This window comes from Pseudochaenichthys georgianus, unplaced genomic scaffold, assembly GCF_902827115.2.
Source record: "Pseudochaenichthys georgianus unplaced genomic scaffold, fPseGeo1.2 scaffold_1420_arrow_ctg1, whole genome shotgun sequence".
Taxonomy (NCBI): Eukaryota; Metazoa; Chordata; class Actinopteri; order Perciformes; family Channichthyidae; genus Pseudochaenichthys; species Pseudochaenichthys georgianus.
Window position 1 is genome coordinate 1 of NW_027262281.1, and position 17,220 is coordinate 17,220.

Here is a 17,220-nt window from a genome sequence, read left to right on the forward strand (position 1 = left end):
TCTGTCTGTACACACAAACTGAAAGCTGGACAATGAAGTTGACTTTGACTCTCTTGAGGTGTACTCGTTCGTGGAGGAGGCGGTGAAGCTCCTTCTGAAGTCCCTGGTCTTCCCTCCTCCCTCGTGGGGGATGGGTCACGTGATCAGAGTGCAAAGCGACGCCAAAGCCGCCGCCGACCGGGCCGAGTCTGTGGAGAAGTACGAGGCGGTGATGGAGGACTACCGCAGGATGATGAACGAGCAGGTGATGGGATCGCTGGGCAACAAGTCCGACTCGTGGCCCCGGCTGGGGGTCTCGGAGCAAAACAAAAAGAGGAACATCGTCTACTTCCTGCAGACGCTTCAGGACAAGGTGAGGAAGACTCTGACCAGGAAGGACGTCTGAGCAGTCTTCAGAGGAGTCTTCAACGAGCCCGTTCCCTTTCAATAAACACGATGTATGAAGATGAAGAAGTGTTGCTGTGTTCCTGTGCTGGGGTTCGGGGGGGGCGTGGAGCCGGGTAAACAAAATGGCTGCTCTGTTAGTGGACAGTGTTATTATTATTATGCTGCTGCTGTATCTCTGTAACTCTGACACAGCTGTTTCCTTCAGGATGAATGAAGTCCTCTCTGATCTTATCTGCAGATGTATTTGGTGAATGAAATCAGGGATTACAGGACACACTATTGTCTGGTTTATTTGTACTCAATTAATCAAATAACTTAAACATATAAATGGACATATTAGCCCTGAAAGAGAATGAGCTGTTTCATAGTGTTGCTTTGATGGAGGTTGTGACTCTTTTAAAGATGGGGTAAGTAATGTTGGAGAAACCGGAGCATGCTAGTTTAGCTTGGTAGCTTCAGCCAAGCTAAGCTAGCTCCGCCTCTTTGCCCTTATTTGGAGCAGGCGGGAGTTGAACTCTGACGTCACTGTGGAGCCGTTAGTGGTCGACTCCGCCCACTAAGGGCTGCACGGCAACTCTGCAGAATCCTATGGGTGACGGCACGGACCCTACGTCCATTTACAGTCTATGGGAGAAAGCAGCTCGAGTCGAGTGCGCTAGAATTTGAAAATATACAACCTGGAGAAAAGCTGCCACTTCCTCACAGAGCCCCGCCTCCAACACACACATGACCAATGAGGGCACGAGGTCAGTCTGTGCCCCGATGGAAGGCTGACAGGCAGGTAGGCCATCCAGTTACTTTAGCCGGCTCAGATGCTTGGTCGTGCTTTTTACAGCGCCACGGCTTCAAAGCACTTCAGATATTCATTGCTATCGGGATGGAATATAACGAGTGTTTCTGAAGTGAATACCTACCCCACCTTTAAGAAACATATCATAGAAATGGTTTCCTGGAGCCCTAGAAATGATCTTTTATTGGCGAACACACAGCTGGTCTGAACATGTATTTGGTGAATAATGGAAACAGTGCCTTGCTCAAGGGCACCACGGCAGGACAGGAGGTGAACTGGGACGTCTCCACGTAGCAGTCCACACTCCATATTCTAGGTCTGGGCGGGGACTTGAACCGGCGACCCTACGGCTCCCAGTCCAAGCCCCTGAGCCACTGCCATCTGAGTGAAGATGGCAAAACAATGATTTTAAGATTCAAAAGAAAGAAATGCATCAACAACTAATGATTTTGTTTATTTTATGAGCACCAGAAAAAGGGACTTGTCGGTAGATATTTAAATGTTTTATCTACTAAGAGATGATATGATGAGTACGAATATACGAATATAATGATTAAATATGAATTGAAACTGGATTAGAATAATGTAGTTGTTGAAATACACCAACAAATCCATGGCGACAAAAAACATGCACTGTTTACATTTAAATGTTATGATCAATTAACAAAATTCGAAAATTCAAGGACACATCTGAATACTTCCTCCACCTCCGATCTGTCTGAACACCTGCGTTTCACCGGACCCACGTTAACCCACGTTAGGCTAAATCACCCTAAATATAATTATATACACACATGGGACAATAAGTAATTTCACTTTTTATACCTTAAGTACATTTGCTGAAATACTTTTGTACTTTTACTTAAGAAAGATTTTGAATGCAGGACTTTTACTGTTAAGGAAGTATTTTAACAATACAGTAGTGGTACTTGTACTCAAGCATCTGAATACTTCCTCCAGCTTTTTGTGTGCTTCACCACCTGTCCAGATATTCACCGGGAACCAGAACCTTGAGACTCCGGTCCTGGCTCTCTTCAACACGTCCACTGTGGCCCGTTACCTCCGGATCAATCCTCAGAGCTGGTACCAGAACGGGTCGCTGGGACACATCTGCCTGCGAGCCGAGGTGCTGGGCTGCGCTGTGCCAGGTACAGGAGGACAGATACCGATTACATGTTGAACCCAAATACGTGTACTTTCTACTTCTCACATGTTGAACCCAAATACCTGTACTTTCTACTTCTTACATGTTGAACTCAAATACCTGTACTTTCTACTTCTCACATGTTGAACTCAAATACCTGTACTTTCTACTTCTCACATGTTGAACTCAAATACCTGTACTTTCTACTTCTTACATGTTGAACCCAAATACCTGTACTTTCTACTTCTTACATGTTGAACTCAAATACCTGTACTTTCCACTTCTTACATGTTGAACTCAAATACCTGTACTTTCTACTTCTCTCATGTTGAACTCAAATACCTGTACTTTCTACTTCTTACATGTTGAACTCAAATACCTGTACTTTCTACTTCTTACATGTTGAACTCAAATACCTGTACTTTCTACTTCTCTCATGTTGAACCCAAATACCTGTACTTTCTACTTCTTACATGTTGAACACAAATACCTGTACTTTCTACTTCTCACATGTTGAACTCAAATACCTGTACTTTCCACTTCTTACATGTTGAACTCAAATACCTGTACTTTCTACTTCTCACATGTTGAACTCAAATACCTGTACTTTCTACTTCTCACATGTTGAACTCAAATACCTGTACTTTCCACTTCTTACATGTTGAACTCAAATACCTGTACTTTCTACTTCTCTCATGTTGAACTCAAATACCTGTACTTTCTACTTCTCACATGTTGAACTCAAATACCTGTACTTTCTACTTCTCTCATGTTGAACCCAAATACCTGTACTTTCTACTTCTTACATGTTGAACTCAAATACCTGTACTTTCTACTTCTTACATGTTGAACTCAAATACCTGTACTTTCTACTTCTCACATGTTGAACTCAAATACCTGTACTTTCTACTTCTTACATGTTGAACTCAAATACCTGTACTTTCTACTACTCACATGTTGAACACAAATACCTGTACTTTCTTTTTATTTTATTAAAAAAGGTACTCTTTAAAACAGCTGCTAGTTATGGGTACTCTTGACTGAAGTACACTTCAAAGCTTCTTTACTTTGACTTGAGTAAAGAAGTTTAGTCAGTACTTCTACTTTCACCAGAGTATTTTTAAACACGAGTATCTGTACTTCTCCTTGAGTGAAGGATGTGTGAACTTGTGTTATCTCTGCTGTCACACCACAGATCCAAACAACATCTACCCGTGGCAGACAGCGCCGGCAGAGCCTCAAGACAAACTGGACTTCAGACACCACAACTACAAGGAGATGAGAAAGGTTCGTCAGAGAAACTGAAACATAGGGATTTTAGTCTCTGCAGACCAGTGTGTGTGTGTGTGTGTGTGTGTGTGTGTGTGTGTGTGTGTGTGTGTGTGTGTGTGTGTGTGTGTGTGTGTGTGTGTGTGTGTGTGTGTGTGTGTGTGTGTGTGTGTGTGTGTGTGTGTGTGTGTGTGTGGTCTCAGTCTGACCAGAAAACAAATATTATGAGAGGTTTGGATCCTCACTGAGCTGCCACTACCTGCGGTCTGTTTGGAGCTCTCCTCGTGTCGCTGAGTCCTGACTCCATCAGAGCTCCAGCTCTCCTCGTGTCTCTGAGTCCTGACTCCATCAGAGCTCCAGCTCTCCTCGTCTCTCTGAGTCCTGACTCCATCAGAGCTCCAGCTCTCCTCGTGTCTCTCTGAGTCCTGACTCCATCAGAGCTCCAGCTCTCCTCGTGTCTCTGAGTCCTGACTCCATCAGAGCTCCAGCTCTCCTCGTGTCTCTCTGAGTCCTGACTCCATCAGAGCTCCAGCTCTCCTCGTGTCTCTCTGAGTCCTGACTCCATCAGAGCTTCAGCTCTCCTCGTGTCTCTGAGTCCTGACTCCCATTGCTTCAGAAGTTTCCCCCACACTCAGAGTCAGTGTTTAACAGACCCAGACAGCAGGGAAAAATACAGCCCATAATATCTGATCATGTGTACCCCTCTTACTGGAAGTGGCTTTAACCGTTGATACACAGATATTTAACTCTGACTTGGTGGATTTATAGATTAATAAAGTCTCAAGTAAAACTCTAAATAACTGTTGTTGTTGTTTCCCAGTTGATGAAGTCGGTGACCGAGGCGTGTCCGAACATCACGCGCATGTACAGCATCGGGAAGAGTTACACGGGACTGAAGCTCTACGCCATGGAGATCTCTGACAACCCGGGGAAACACGAGCTGGGTGAGAAGCTTTCAAACCTTTACTACTACTAAAAATAAGTAATTCATTAATTTAAATAAACCAAAAGCGCACCAACGCTAAGCTAAAGGTGGCTAATGTTGGGCTATAAAGGAACTACAGCACGGTCACATGACTTCACTTCACCACCGCTAAGCTAAAGGAGGCTAATGTTGGGCTATAGAGGAACTACAGCACGGTCACATGACTTCACTTCACCACCGCTAAGCTAAAGGAGGCTAATGTTGGGCTATAAAGGAACTACAGCACGGTCACATGACTTCACGTCACCACCGCTAAGCTAAAGGAGGCTAATGTTGGGCTATAAAGGAACTACAGCACGGTCACATGACTTCACGTCACCACCGCTAAGCTAAAGGAGGCTAATGTTGGGCTATAAAGGAACTACAGCACGGTCACATGACTTCACGTCACCACCGCTAAGCTAAAGGAGGCTAATGTTGGGCTATAAAGGAACTACAGCACGGTCACATGACTTCACTTCACCACCGCTAAGCTAAAGGAGGCTAATGTTGGGCTATAGAGGAACTACAGCACGGTCACATGACTTCACGTCACCACCGCTAAGCTAAAGGTGGCTAATGTTGGGCTATAAAGGAACTACAGCACGGTCACATGACTTCACTTCACCACCGCTAAGCTAAAGGAGGCTAATGTTGGGCTATAGAGGAACTACAGCACGGTCACATGACTTCACGTCACCACCGCTAAGCTAAAGGAGGCTAATGTTGGGCTATAAAGGAACTACAGCACGGTCACATGACTTCACGTCACCACCGCTAAGCTAAAGGAGGCTAATGTTGGGCTATAAAGGAACTACAGCACGGTCACATGACTTCACGTCACCACCGCTAAGCTAAAGGAGGCTAATGTTGGGCTATAAAGGAACTACAGCACGGTCACATGACTTCACGTCACCACCGCTAAGCTAAAGGAGGCTAATGTTGGGCTATAAAGGAACTACAGCACGGTCACATGACTTCACGTCACCACCGCTAAGCTAAAGGAGGCTAATGTTGGGCTATAAAGGAACTACAGCACGGTCACATGACTTCACTTCACCACCGCTAAGCTAAAGGAGGCTAATGTTGGGCTATAGAGGAACTACAGCACGGTCACATGACTTCACGTCACCACCGCTAAGCTAAAGGAGGCTAATGTTGGGCTATAAAGGAACTACAGCACGGTCACATGACTTCACGTCACCACCGCTAAGCTAAAGGAGGCTAATGTTGGGCTATAGAGGAACTACAGCACGGTCACATGACTTCACTTCACCACCGCTAAGCTAAAGGAGGCTAATGTTGGGCTATAAAGGAACTACAGCACGGTCACATGACTTCACTTCACCACCGCTAAGCTAAAGGAGGCTAATGTTGGGCTATAAAGGAACTACAGCACGGTCACATGACTTCACGTCACCACCGCTAAGCTAAAGGAGGCTAATGTTGGGCTATAAAGGAACTACAGCACGGTCACATGACTTCACGTCACCACCGCTAAGCTAAAGGTGGCTAATGTTGGGCTATAAAGGAACTACAGCACGGTCACATGACTTCACGTCACCACCGCTAAGCTAAAGGTGGCTAATGTTGGGCTATAAGGAACTACAGCACGGTCACATGACTTCACGTCACCACCGCTAAGCTAAAGGAGGCTAATGTTGGGCTATAAAGGAACTACAGCACGGTCACATGACTTCACGTCACCACCGCTAAGCTAAAGGAGGCTAATGTTGGGCTATAAAGGAACTACAGCACGGTCACATGACTTCACGTCACCACCGCTAAGCTAAAGGCGGCTAATGTTGGGCTATAAAGGAACTACAGCACGGTCACATGACTTCACGTCACCACCGCTAAGCTAAAGGAGGCTAATGTTGGGCTATAAAGGAACTACAGCACGGTCACATGACTTCACGTCACCACCGCTAAGCTAAAGGAGGCTAATGTTGGGCTATAAAGGAACTACAGCACGGTCACATGACTTCACGTCACCACCGCTAAGCTAAAGGAGGCTAATGTTGGGCTATAAAGAAACTACAGAACGGTCACATGACTTCACGTCACCACCGCTAAGCTTAAGGAGGCTAATGTTGGGCTATAAAGGAACTACAGCACGGTCACATGACTTCACATCACCACCGCTAAGCTAAAGGAGGCTAATGTTGGGCTATAAAGGAACTACAGCACGGTCACATGACTTCACGTCACCACCGCTAAGCTAAAGGCAGCTAATGTTGGGCGTGATGACGTTCAGTCGTCTCATTTGGACACTTGTTAGCAACCGCAGTTTTTAAATTCACCAGTTGGGTATAAATACAGGCCATAAAAGGTCGTTTTACAATCGAAATCAAGTCAAAAACAAAACCTCGACAGGCAAATTAAACATATTTTCGAGCACTACATTATACTCAAAAACCTTGTTCCTCCTCCTTGATGTTTTTGAAATTCCTTCTTTTCACATCCACTCTGACAGACTTCATTGAAAGAGCTGGATCTGTTTCCCGTTTGCTTTGCATGCATTGACAGGCGGCTCTGAAATCTCACACCTCCTCCTCCTCACACTGTTTACAAAGAGAGAGCTCACACACACTTCTTTGACTTGGGTTCAAAAACTGGAGCTGGAAAAACTCCTGCGGATCTCCAACATTTAAACATTGAGTAAAAAGCGCGTAATATCCTTTGGAATAGTTATTTGCAGCAGTGATAGGATGACATCTGTCAATAAAAGACAGATTTTAAACAGAGGAATCGTCCTCCACTCTCTTTCTCCGTGATGCCTTCACCGACGTGTGTTTTGGAAAACCTCTCCACTCTTTCAGCTCTGGAGGCCAACGACAACATTTGCACATCTCAGAGCGAATTAGGAAACTGTAGTCTGTTCCGCTCACTGCTGGACTGTGAGGTTTAGGTCACCGTGTGATGGTGAAGCATCGGTCCAGCATTAGAGTGGTGAAGGAATGAGTCCTAAAACCCCGAAATGAGTCAACATGTTCCACTTCCTGTCGCCTGGCCTGGAGGTCAATGTTTTTTCTGAATGTGTCTTTGGTAGTTAACCTGAAATAAGGTCTGTGGGTAACACAAGCTGAAGAGATGACATTAGCCGCCTTTAGCTTAGCGGTGGTGACGTGAAGTCATGTGACCGTGCTGTAGTTCCTTTATAGCCCAACATTAGCCTCCTTTAGCTTAGCGGTGGTGACGTGAAGTCATGTGACCGTGCTGTAGTTCCTTTATAGCCCAACATTAGCCTCCTTTAGCTTAGCGGTGGTGACGTGAAGTCATGTGACCGTGCTGTAGTTCCTTTATAGCCCAACATTAGCCTCCTTTAGCTTAGCGGTGGTGACGTGAAGTCATGTGACCGTGCTGTAGTTCCTTTATAGCCCAACATTAGCCTCCTTTAGCTTAGCGGTGGTGACGTGAAGTCATGTGACCGTGATGTAGTTCCTTTATAGCCCAACATTAGCCTCCTTTAGCTTAGCGGTGGTGACGTGAAGTCATGTGACCGTGCTGTAGTTCCTTTATAGCCCAACATTAGCCTCCTTTAGCTTAGCGGTGGTGAAGTCATGTGACCGTGCTGTAGTTCCTTTATAGCCCAACATTAGCTTTTTACCTCATAAATCATAAAGTGGTGTTAATATGTGGAGATTATTCTTCTGAAACAGAACCCTTCTTCACTAACTCCTATGTGTGTTTTGTCGCCCCCTGCAGGAGAACCAGAGTTTCGTTACGTTGCAGGGATGCACGGGAACGAGGTTCTGGGCCGAGAGCTCGTCCTCAACCTCATGCAGTTCATGTGTCAGGAGTACAAACGAGGCGACCAGCGCATCGTCCGCCTGATCCAAGACACCCGCATCCACCTGCTGCCCTCCATGAACCCCGACGGATACGAGATGGCCTTCAAGAAGGTTTCTGGGAACGCTTTTAGATCCTGTAGTCTGCATGACGGCCGGAGGAATGAAAGGTCTCCTATCATGCAAAATGCACTTTTTGATGTCTTTTATACATCGGTGTGTCCCCGGTGTGTCTCCGGTGTCTCAGGAGACTCACAAAGTGTCAGGAAATCAAACCCTCTCTCTTCTCCTCCGTACCCACGTCTCTAAAAACGGGGGAACAACGGAGCTGATCCAGATTTGCTGCGTCATGACAACATTACTAAAAATGTGGGCGGGCTTTACCCCCACGGGCCAATCAGAAACGTTGCGGTCAGAAACAAAGAGACGTGTTCTGGAAGTAACATGGTCTGTGTTTCCATTAGCATGCTAGCACTCAGAGCTAACCTGTGCCGGAGAGAGAGTGTGAAGAAGCAGGAAGTAGAAAGGAAGTCACCTCGTGGTAAACCTGAGAGAGAGAGAGAGTTTGAGCTCCATCCTGTTTCAGAGATAGTCCTTGATGTGGTTTGGAACATGATATGGAGTTTCATCACGGCAGCGTATAGCTGAGTATCTGGCTTTAAAGCTACTGACCCAGAATCAGCACTTTAGTACCAGGCTGCAATAGAGGGGAATGAGGCTAGAATGGGTGATCCGTTTGGTATTTTGAGCAAAACACTTCATAGACTTGTTTGACCTGTACTAAATGCCAAAGATAGCATGACAGCAGACCTTGAATCTCCCCTCCTGTTCTCCACAGGGCTCAGAACTGTCCGGCTGGGCTCTCGGTCGCTACAGCTACGAAGGAATCGACATGAACCATAACTTTGCCGACCTGAACTCTGGGATGTGGAACGCCATCGAGGTGGAGACGGACCGCTCCAAACTCATCAACCATTACTTCCCCCTCCCGGAGATGTACACCTCGGAGGAAGCCTTTGTGAGACGCACGCCTCTTTTTTCTGTGGTTTCTTTTGTTTATTGTTTTTTAAGAGCGTATCAAAAGTAGGTAAAGTAACAACGTAGATACTGCTTAACACCAGGGCGAACACAATCCCACAAATAGAAAACCAGTCAGCTTAAACAAACATGTCAACAATAAACAATAAAAGTCCGCAAGGCAGCGTGTTGGGACCCCTCCAAAATGCAAACGTTTACTCAGGAATGATTGGGAACTTTATCCTCTTGACAAATTTGAAAAAAGGGCCCCATATCTTCCCAAATGTATTTGAGGAGCCACTCAGAGAAAACCTAATCCTGTCCATGTTCAGGAAAAAAGGATGTCTCTTATCAAAAAGATTTTTTATTGAGTTGTGTCTCGATCAGTTGTTTCACTGAACTGATCCTGAGTCTCTCCTCTGATCCCGAGTCTCTCCTCTGATCCCGAGTCTCTCCTCTGAGTCTCTCCTCTGATCCCGAGTCTCTCCTCTGAGCCAGAGTCTCTCCTCTGATCCCGAGTCTCTCCTCTGAGTCTCTCCTCTGATCCCGAGTCTCTCCTCTGATCCAGAGTCTCTCCTCTGATCCCGAGTCTCTCCTCTGAGCCAGAGTCTCTCCTCTGATCCCGAGTCTCTCCTCCGAGTCTCTCCTCTGATCCCGAGTCTCTCCTCTGATCCCGAGTCTCTCCTCTGATCCACCAGGTGGCGCCAGAGACCCGGGCCGTCATCGACTGGATGCAGCACATCCCGTTCGTCCTGAGTGCTAACCTCCACGGGGGGGAGCTGGTGGTCACGTACCCGTACGACATGACTATCGACTGGGCTCCAAGAGAGCACACGCCCACCGCCGACGAGAGCTTCTTCCGCTGGCTGGCCACCGCGTACGCCAGCACCAACAGGGTACCCCCCCCCCCACCTGTCACTTTCACACATCCACAGGAAACAACAAGTACCTTACCTGTGTCTCGCATATTAAAGGTCACCTATCAGGCAAAATGCACTACTTCATGTCTTCTCTACATCACTATGTGTCCCCGGTGTGTCCCCGGTGTGTGTGTCCCCGGTGTGTCCCCGGTGTGTGTGTCCCCGGTGTGTCCCCGGTGTGTCTCCCATGTGTCCCTGTGTGTCAGGAGACTCTCAAAGTGTCAGAAACAAACCCCTCTCTCTTCTCCTCCGTACCCACATCTCTAAAAACGGGGATCAACGGAGCTGATCCAGATTTGCTGCGTCATGACGACAGTACTAAAATGTGGGCGGGCTTTACCCCCACGGGCCAATCAGAACCGTTGCTGTCAGAAACAATGAGACGTGTTCTGGAAGTGACATGGTCTGTGTTTACATTAGCATGCTAGCACTCAGAGCTAACCTGTGCCGGAGAGAGAGTGAGGAAGCAGGAAGTCAAAAGGAAGTCACCTCGTGGTAAACCTGAGAGAGAGAGTTTGAGCTCCATCCTGTTTCAGAGAGGATCCTTGATGTGGTTTGGAACAGGATGTGGAGTTTCATCCCGGCAGCGTTTAGCTGAGTTTCTGAAGGTAGAATTAGTTTTAAAGCGACAGACCCAGAATCAGCACTTTAGTAACGGCTGAAATAGAGAGGTTTGAGGCTATTGAGCAAAACACTTCAGACATGTTTTTATATCTGAGACCCGTAACATGCCTAAAGATAGCGTGATAGGAGACCTTCAACTCGTCTGCAGGGAACAACACCAAGTCCCGTGTGTTTATGGATAATCAGGTGATGTCCAACCCGGACCGGAGGCCCTGCCACAACAAGGACTTCAGGAGACACAACAACATCATCAACGGAGCCGACTGGCACAACGTACCAGGAAGTAAGAACGGGCGTTTTCAAGTAATCCAGAAAGTATTTAAAGAGGCCCTATATGAGGCGCTCCCTCTCCTGCAGAGTGTCCTATGGGTGTTAGTGCATGTCAATGGTCTGCAGAGGTTAAATATGTGGGTTCCCGCACGTTGATTTTCTGACCGCTCATATTTTATTTAGTGTGGAAATTGAGGTAAAAAGGTAAAAAATAAAGAAAAATAGAAATAATGATACAACAATAAAGCGATGAAGTAACTGTCACGCTAAAACGTTGATCATTTAAATAAACGCCGACAATGAAACGCAGCCCCGTCAAAGATAAACTAATGTTCTGTGTTTTTAACTTTGTATTTTTATTATTTAGAATTGTTTGTCGATGTTCTCCTCTCAGGCATGAATGACTTCAGCTACCTGCACACAAACTGCTTCGCCGTGACGGTGGAGCTTTCCTGCGACAAGTTCCCTCACGCCAGCGAGCTGCCGGTGGAGTGGGTCAACAACAAGGAGTCCCTGCTGGTCTTCATGGAGCAGGTGTGCCCCTCTTCCTCTGGCCTGGTTTCCACGGCAGCGGGAAGCTTGCTTTAAGCGTGCCGAGCCGCGCGGGCCCGGTTTTGGTTGCGTTTCCACTCGGCCTAGTACCGGCTAGCGGGTCCTAATTCACAGTTTTTCTGGCCCCATAAAATCGTGGTTCTCGGGCCAGGAACAACCGGGCTGAGTCGGGCTGAGTATGCTAAACTAGAGAGAATCGCTGGCTAGGGGGCGACAACTACAACAAGATGAACATATTTTACCGTGATGTAATTGTAATACACGTTTCTAAATGATGCCGAAGCAACAACACACTGATACCGGTTAGTAAGAACCATGAATTAATGCTTTGAGTCTGCAGCCAGACGGCAGAGAAACACCTTTTAAAATGCGTGTTTTCTGAATGGAGATCGGCTAAGCTAACGTTATATATGCTCCGACCGTCCACACTCACAACAACGGCCTACAGACATGAATAAAGCAGCGACTGTATTCTCCATGACACGGACAGTCTGTGGTTTGTACTTGTTTCACTTCCGTCTAGTTTCTGAACAGATATGAGGAGCTGTGAGCTGCTGAGTGCTAACTGCTAACCAAACGAGCGAGGCCTGCAGTGGAAACGCGCCATTAACGACCTGTAATCCGTGTTCTCCTCTCGCTCTCAGGTCCATCGGGGGATTAAAGGAGTCGTCCGGGACCGAGAGACGGAGGAGGGGATCGCAGACGCCATCGTTAAAGTGGATGATATCGATCATCACATCAGATCAGGTACACACACACACACACACACACACACACACACACACACACACACACACACACACACACACACACACACACACACACACACACACACACACACACACACACACACACACACACACACACACACACACACACACACACACACACCACACACACCACACACACACACACACACACACACACCACACACACACACACACACACACACACACACACACACACACACACACACACACACACACACCAATGGATGAGGGGCTGCTCTTCCACATTGCTTTGTACTGTTTGTAGTATTTCATCTCCTCAGTTTGTCCTCATCAGAGCTCCATCTCTCCTCGTGTCTCTGAGTCCTGACTCTCCATCTCTCCTCGTGTCTCTGAGTCCTGACTCTCCATCTCTCCTCGTGTCTCTGAGTCCTGACTCTCCATCTCTCCTCGTGTCTCTGAGTCCTGACTCTCTCTCCTCCTCCAGTTTCAGACGGTGACTTCTGGCGTCTTCTGAACCCCGGAGACTACCGGGTGTCGGTCAGCGCTGAGGGATACCTCTCCTCCTCCAGGAGCTGCCAGGTGTCGTACGACCTCTACCCCACAGTCTGTGACTTCAACCTCTCAAAGGCCCCCGTGAGGCTGGGAGCCAGACCTGCCGTGGACCTGCAGCTCCGCCTGAGAGCGCTGCGCCTGAAGAAGCTCAGAGCCACCACCAAGACCCTCAACCAGAGGAGAACCGAGAGCCAGAGGAGAACCACCAACAAGAGGAGAACCAAGGCCATCAACTAGAGGAGAACCCTCAACCAGAGGAGAACCACCAACAAGAGGAGAACCAAGGCCATCAACTAGAGGAGAACCGAGAGCCAGAGGAGAACCACCAACAAGAGGAGAACCAAGGCCATCAACTAGAGGAGAACCACCAACAAGAGGAGAACCAAGGCCATCAACTAGAGGAGAACCATCAACCAGAGCAGAACAGAGAACCAGAGGAGAACCACCAACAAGAGGAGAACCGAGAGCCAGAGGAGAACCACCAACAAGAGGAGAACCAAGGCCATCAACTAGAGGAGAACCAAGGCCATCAACTAGAGGAGAACCAAGGCCATCAACTAGAGGAGAACCCTCAACAAGAGGAGAACCAGAGGAGAACCACCAACAAGAGGACAACCAAGGCCGTCAACTAGAGGAGAACCGAGAACCAGAGGAGAACCATCAACCAGAGGAGAACCCTCAACCAGAGGAGAACCGAGAACCAGAGGAGAACCATCAACTAGAGGAGAACCACCAACAAGAGGAGAACCCTCAACCAGAGGAGAACCATCAACCAGAGGAGAACCATCAACTAGAGGAGAACCAAGGCCATCAACTAGAGGAGAACCATCAACCAGAGGAGAACCATCAACTAGAGGAGAACCAAGGCCATCAACTAGAGGAGAACCATCAACCAGAGGAGAACCATCAACTAGAGGAGAACCAAGGCCATCAACTAGAGGAGAACCATCAACCAGAGGAGAACCCTCAACCAGAGGAGAACCGAGAGCCAGAGGAGAACCCTCAACCAGAGGAGAACCAAGGCCATCAACTAGAGGAGAACCCTCAACCAGAGGAGAACCCTCAACCAGAGGAGAACCGAGAGCCAGAGGAGAACCCTCAACCAGAGGAGAACCCTCAACCAGAGGAGAACCGAGAGCCAGAGGAGAACCCTCAACCAGAGGAGAACCCTCAACCAGAGGAGAACCGAGAGCCAGAGGAGAACCCTCAACCAGAGGAGAACCAAGGCCATCAACTAGAGGAGAACCCTCAACCAGAGGAGAACCAACGCCATCAACTAGAGGAGAACCATCAACCAGAGGAGAACCCTCAACCAGAGGAGAACCGAGAGCCAGAGGAGAACCCTCAACCAGAGGAGAACCAAGGCCATCAACTAGAGGAGAACCATCAACCAGAGCAGAACAGAGAACCAGAGGAGAACCACCAACCAGAGGAGAACCGAGAGCCAGAGGAGAACCACCAACAAGAGGAGAACCAAGGCCATCAACTAGAGGAGAACCAAGGCCATCAACTAGAGGAGAACCAAGGCCATCAACTAGAGGAGAACCCTCAACAAGAGGAGAACCACCAACAAGAGGACAACCAAGGCCGTCAACTAGAGGAGAACCGAGAACCAGAGGAGAACCATCAACCAGAGGAGAACCCTCAACCAGAGGAGAACCGAGAACCAGAGGAGAACCCTCAACCAGAGGAGAACCGAGAACCAGAGGAGAACCATCAACCAGAGGAGAACCCTCAACCAGAGGAGAACCGAGAACCAGAGGAGAACCATCAACCAGAGGAGAACCCTCAACCAGAGGAGAACCGAGAACCAGAGGAGAACCCTCAACCAGAGGAGAACCGAGAACCAGAGGAGAACCATCAACAAGAGGAGAACCCTCAACAAGAGGAGAACCCTCAACCAGAGGAGAACCATCAACCAGAGGAGAACCAAGGCCATCAACTAGAGGAGAACCATCAACCAGAGGAGAACCGAGAACCAGAGGAGAACCATCAACTAGAGGAGAACCCTCAACCAGAGGAGAACCATCAACCAGAGGAGAACCAAGGCCATCAACTAGAGGAGAACCATCAACCAGAGGAGAACCGAGAGCCAGAGGAGAACCACCAACAAGAGGAGAACCAAGGCCATCAACTAGAGGAGAACCAAGGCCATCAACTAGAGGAGAACCCTCAACAAGAGGAGAACCACCAACAAGAGGACAACCAAGGCCGTCAACTAGAGGAGAACCGAGAACCAGAGGAGAACCCTCAACCAGAGGAGAACCCTCAACCAGAGGAGAACCCTCAACCAGAGGAGAACCGAGAACCAGAGGAGAACCATCAACCAGAGGAGAACCCTCAACCAGAGGAGAACCGAGAACCAGAGGAGAACCATCAACCAGAGGAGAACCCTCAACCAGAGGAGAACCGAGAACCAGAGGAGAACCCTCAACCAGAGGAGAACCGAGAACCAGAGGAGAACCATCAACAAGAGGAGAACCCTCAACCAGAGGAGAACCATCAACCAGAGGAGAACCAAGGCCATCAACTAGAGGAGAACCATCAACCAGAGGAGAACCCTCAACCAGAGGAGAACCCTCAACCAGAGGAGAACCGAGAACCAGAGGAGAACCATCAACCAGAGGAGAACCCTCAACCAGAGGAGAACCGAGAACCAGAGGAGAACCATCAACCAGAGGAGAACCCTCAACCAGAGGAGAACCGAGAACCAGAGGAGAACCCTCAACCAGAGGAGAACCGAGAACCAGAGGAGAACCATCAACAAGAGGAGAACCCTCAACCAGAGGAGAACCATCAACCAGAGGAGAACCAAGGCCATCAACCAGAGGAGAACCATCAACCAGAGGAGAACCGAGAACCAGAGGAGAACCATCAACTAGAGGAGAACCATCAACCAGAGGAGAACCGAGAACCAGAGGAGAACCATCAACCAGAGGAGAACCGATAACCAGAGGAGAACCATCAACCAGAGGAGAACCATTTAAGCCCCTGTCACACTGCCCCGAGCCACACTTAGGCAACATAACGTTACATTTAAGAAAAACAACTGCAATGAAAGTACCACAAACAGTTATGTTACAGTGCTATGATACTGCACTGATATCTTCAGACTTTGTTCTTTACTTTCTCCGTCTTTATATGTAGGAAATATTACCTTTTCTCCGTAATGTTGTTTCCATAGCAACAACAACTTCCTGTCAACTCTCCTTCAAAATAAAATATTATATCCTTTTTAGTTTCACAGAACACACATTGGGTTATTTACATAATATGTGTACATGATTTTGTTGTGCAATAAAACAACCCGATGGACCCACGATAAAGGAAACGTTCAAATTCGGCTGTGATCGTAGCATCGGGCCGTTCGTGAGGGCATCGAAGCCTTCGTCTGACCGCCGGCGGAGTTTCTCAGGCTCCGGCAGCGACTTCGTGAGCGGAGGCAAAATCTTTGGCATGCCTACAAACTGCCGAAGGACCTTGAGAAGGCTCATTTTCGTGTTGAATTCGTGTGTCCATGTCGCCCTTCGTAAGGCCATCGTGAGGGCGTCGTGTTATCCTCGGTGCCATCGGGCATTCGCCCCGATCAGAGTGAGGGCGAAAGCACCGATGATAACACGATGACACGACTTGGCAAGATGCCCTCACGAGTGCCTTACGAAGTTGCCGCTCGCGAAGTTGCTGCCGGAGCCTGAGAAACTCCACCGGCGGTCACACGATGGCTTAGACGCCCTCACGAACGGCCCGATGCTACGATCACAGCCGAATTTGTACGTTTCCTTTATCGTGTCTCCATCGGGTGTCCACTTCGGGACAGTGTGACGGGGGCTTAACCAGAGAACCAACAATTGTTTCGTTATCTGTGTGAAAGGTTTATATAATATTGTCACATGCCCGTTTCTCACCAAGGCAGCTCCCGTTCTAGCTCCGTGCTTGCGCTCACAACAACAACAACAACAACAACGGGGGACTGCGCCGGGTCGATGATCGTGTTACGTAACGTCCACACGGTTCCGTCGCGTTGAAGCTTGCCGGTGGGGGCGTTCGGCCAATCACATTAATCTCCCGCCCGGACACACAAGCACGAGGTGTGATTGGCCGGCGCTTCCGTCGAAAAGTTGAACTTGTCTCAACTTTCGAAGCGAGCGACGGAGGCAAAGCGTGACGTCACCCCCGTTGAAGCAACGCACGCTGCCATGTGGACGTAAT

General features: G+C 48.3%; 2 protein-coding genes across 2 annotated transcripts; one reads left to right on the forward strand and one right to left on the reverse strand.

The window, feature by feature from the left end:
* Positions 1-58: 58 nt before the first annotated feature.
* LOC117441042 (probable carboxypeptidase X1) lies at positions 59-13,320 on the forward strand (the record flags this gene model as incomplete). The annotated part of the gene is made up of 11 exons (XM_034077238.2): positions 59-352; positions 2,166-2,325; positions 3,517-3,608; positions 4,411-4,534; positions 8,263-8,459; positions 9,184-9,363; positions 10,061-10,258; positions 11,093-11,189; positions 11,571-11,710; positions 12,373-12,475; positions 12,944-13,320. Coding segments are annotated over 11 exons (1,890 nt in total), but the record flags the coding sequence as incomplete, so codon positions are not given.
* Positions 13,321-13,568: 248 nt separating this feature from the next.
* On the reverse strand, positions 13,569-16,037 carry LOC117441040 (collagen alpha-5(IV) chain-like). The gene has a single exon (XM_071202148.1). The coding sequence runs from the start codon at positions 16,035-16,037 to the stop codon at positions 13,569-13,571; it is 2,469 nt and encodes an 822-aa protein (XP_071058249.1).
* Positions 16,038-17,220: the final 1,183 nt, after the last annotated feature.

Excerpts from the sequence above, each read along its gene's own strand:
- LOC117441040 (XM_071202148.1), bottom strand. The coding sequence starts at position 16,037 with ATGTTGCCTAAGTGTGGCTCGGGGCAGTGTGACAGGGGCTTAAATGGT.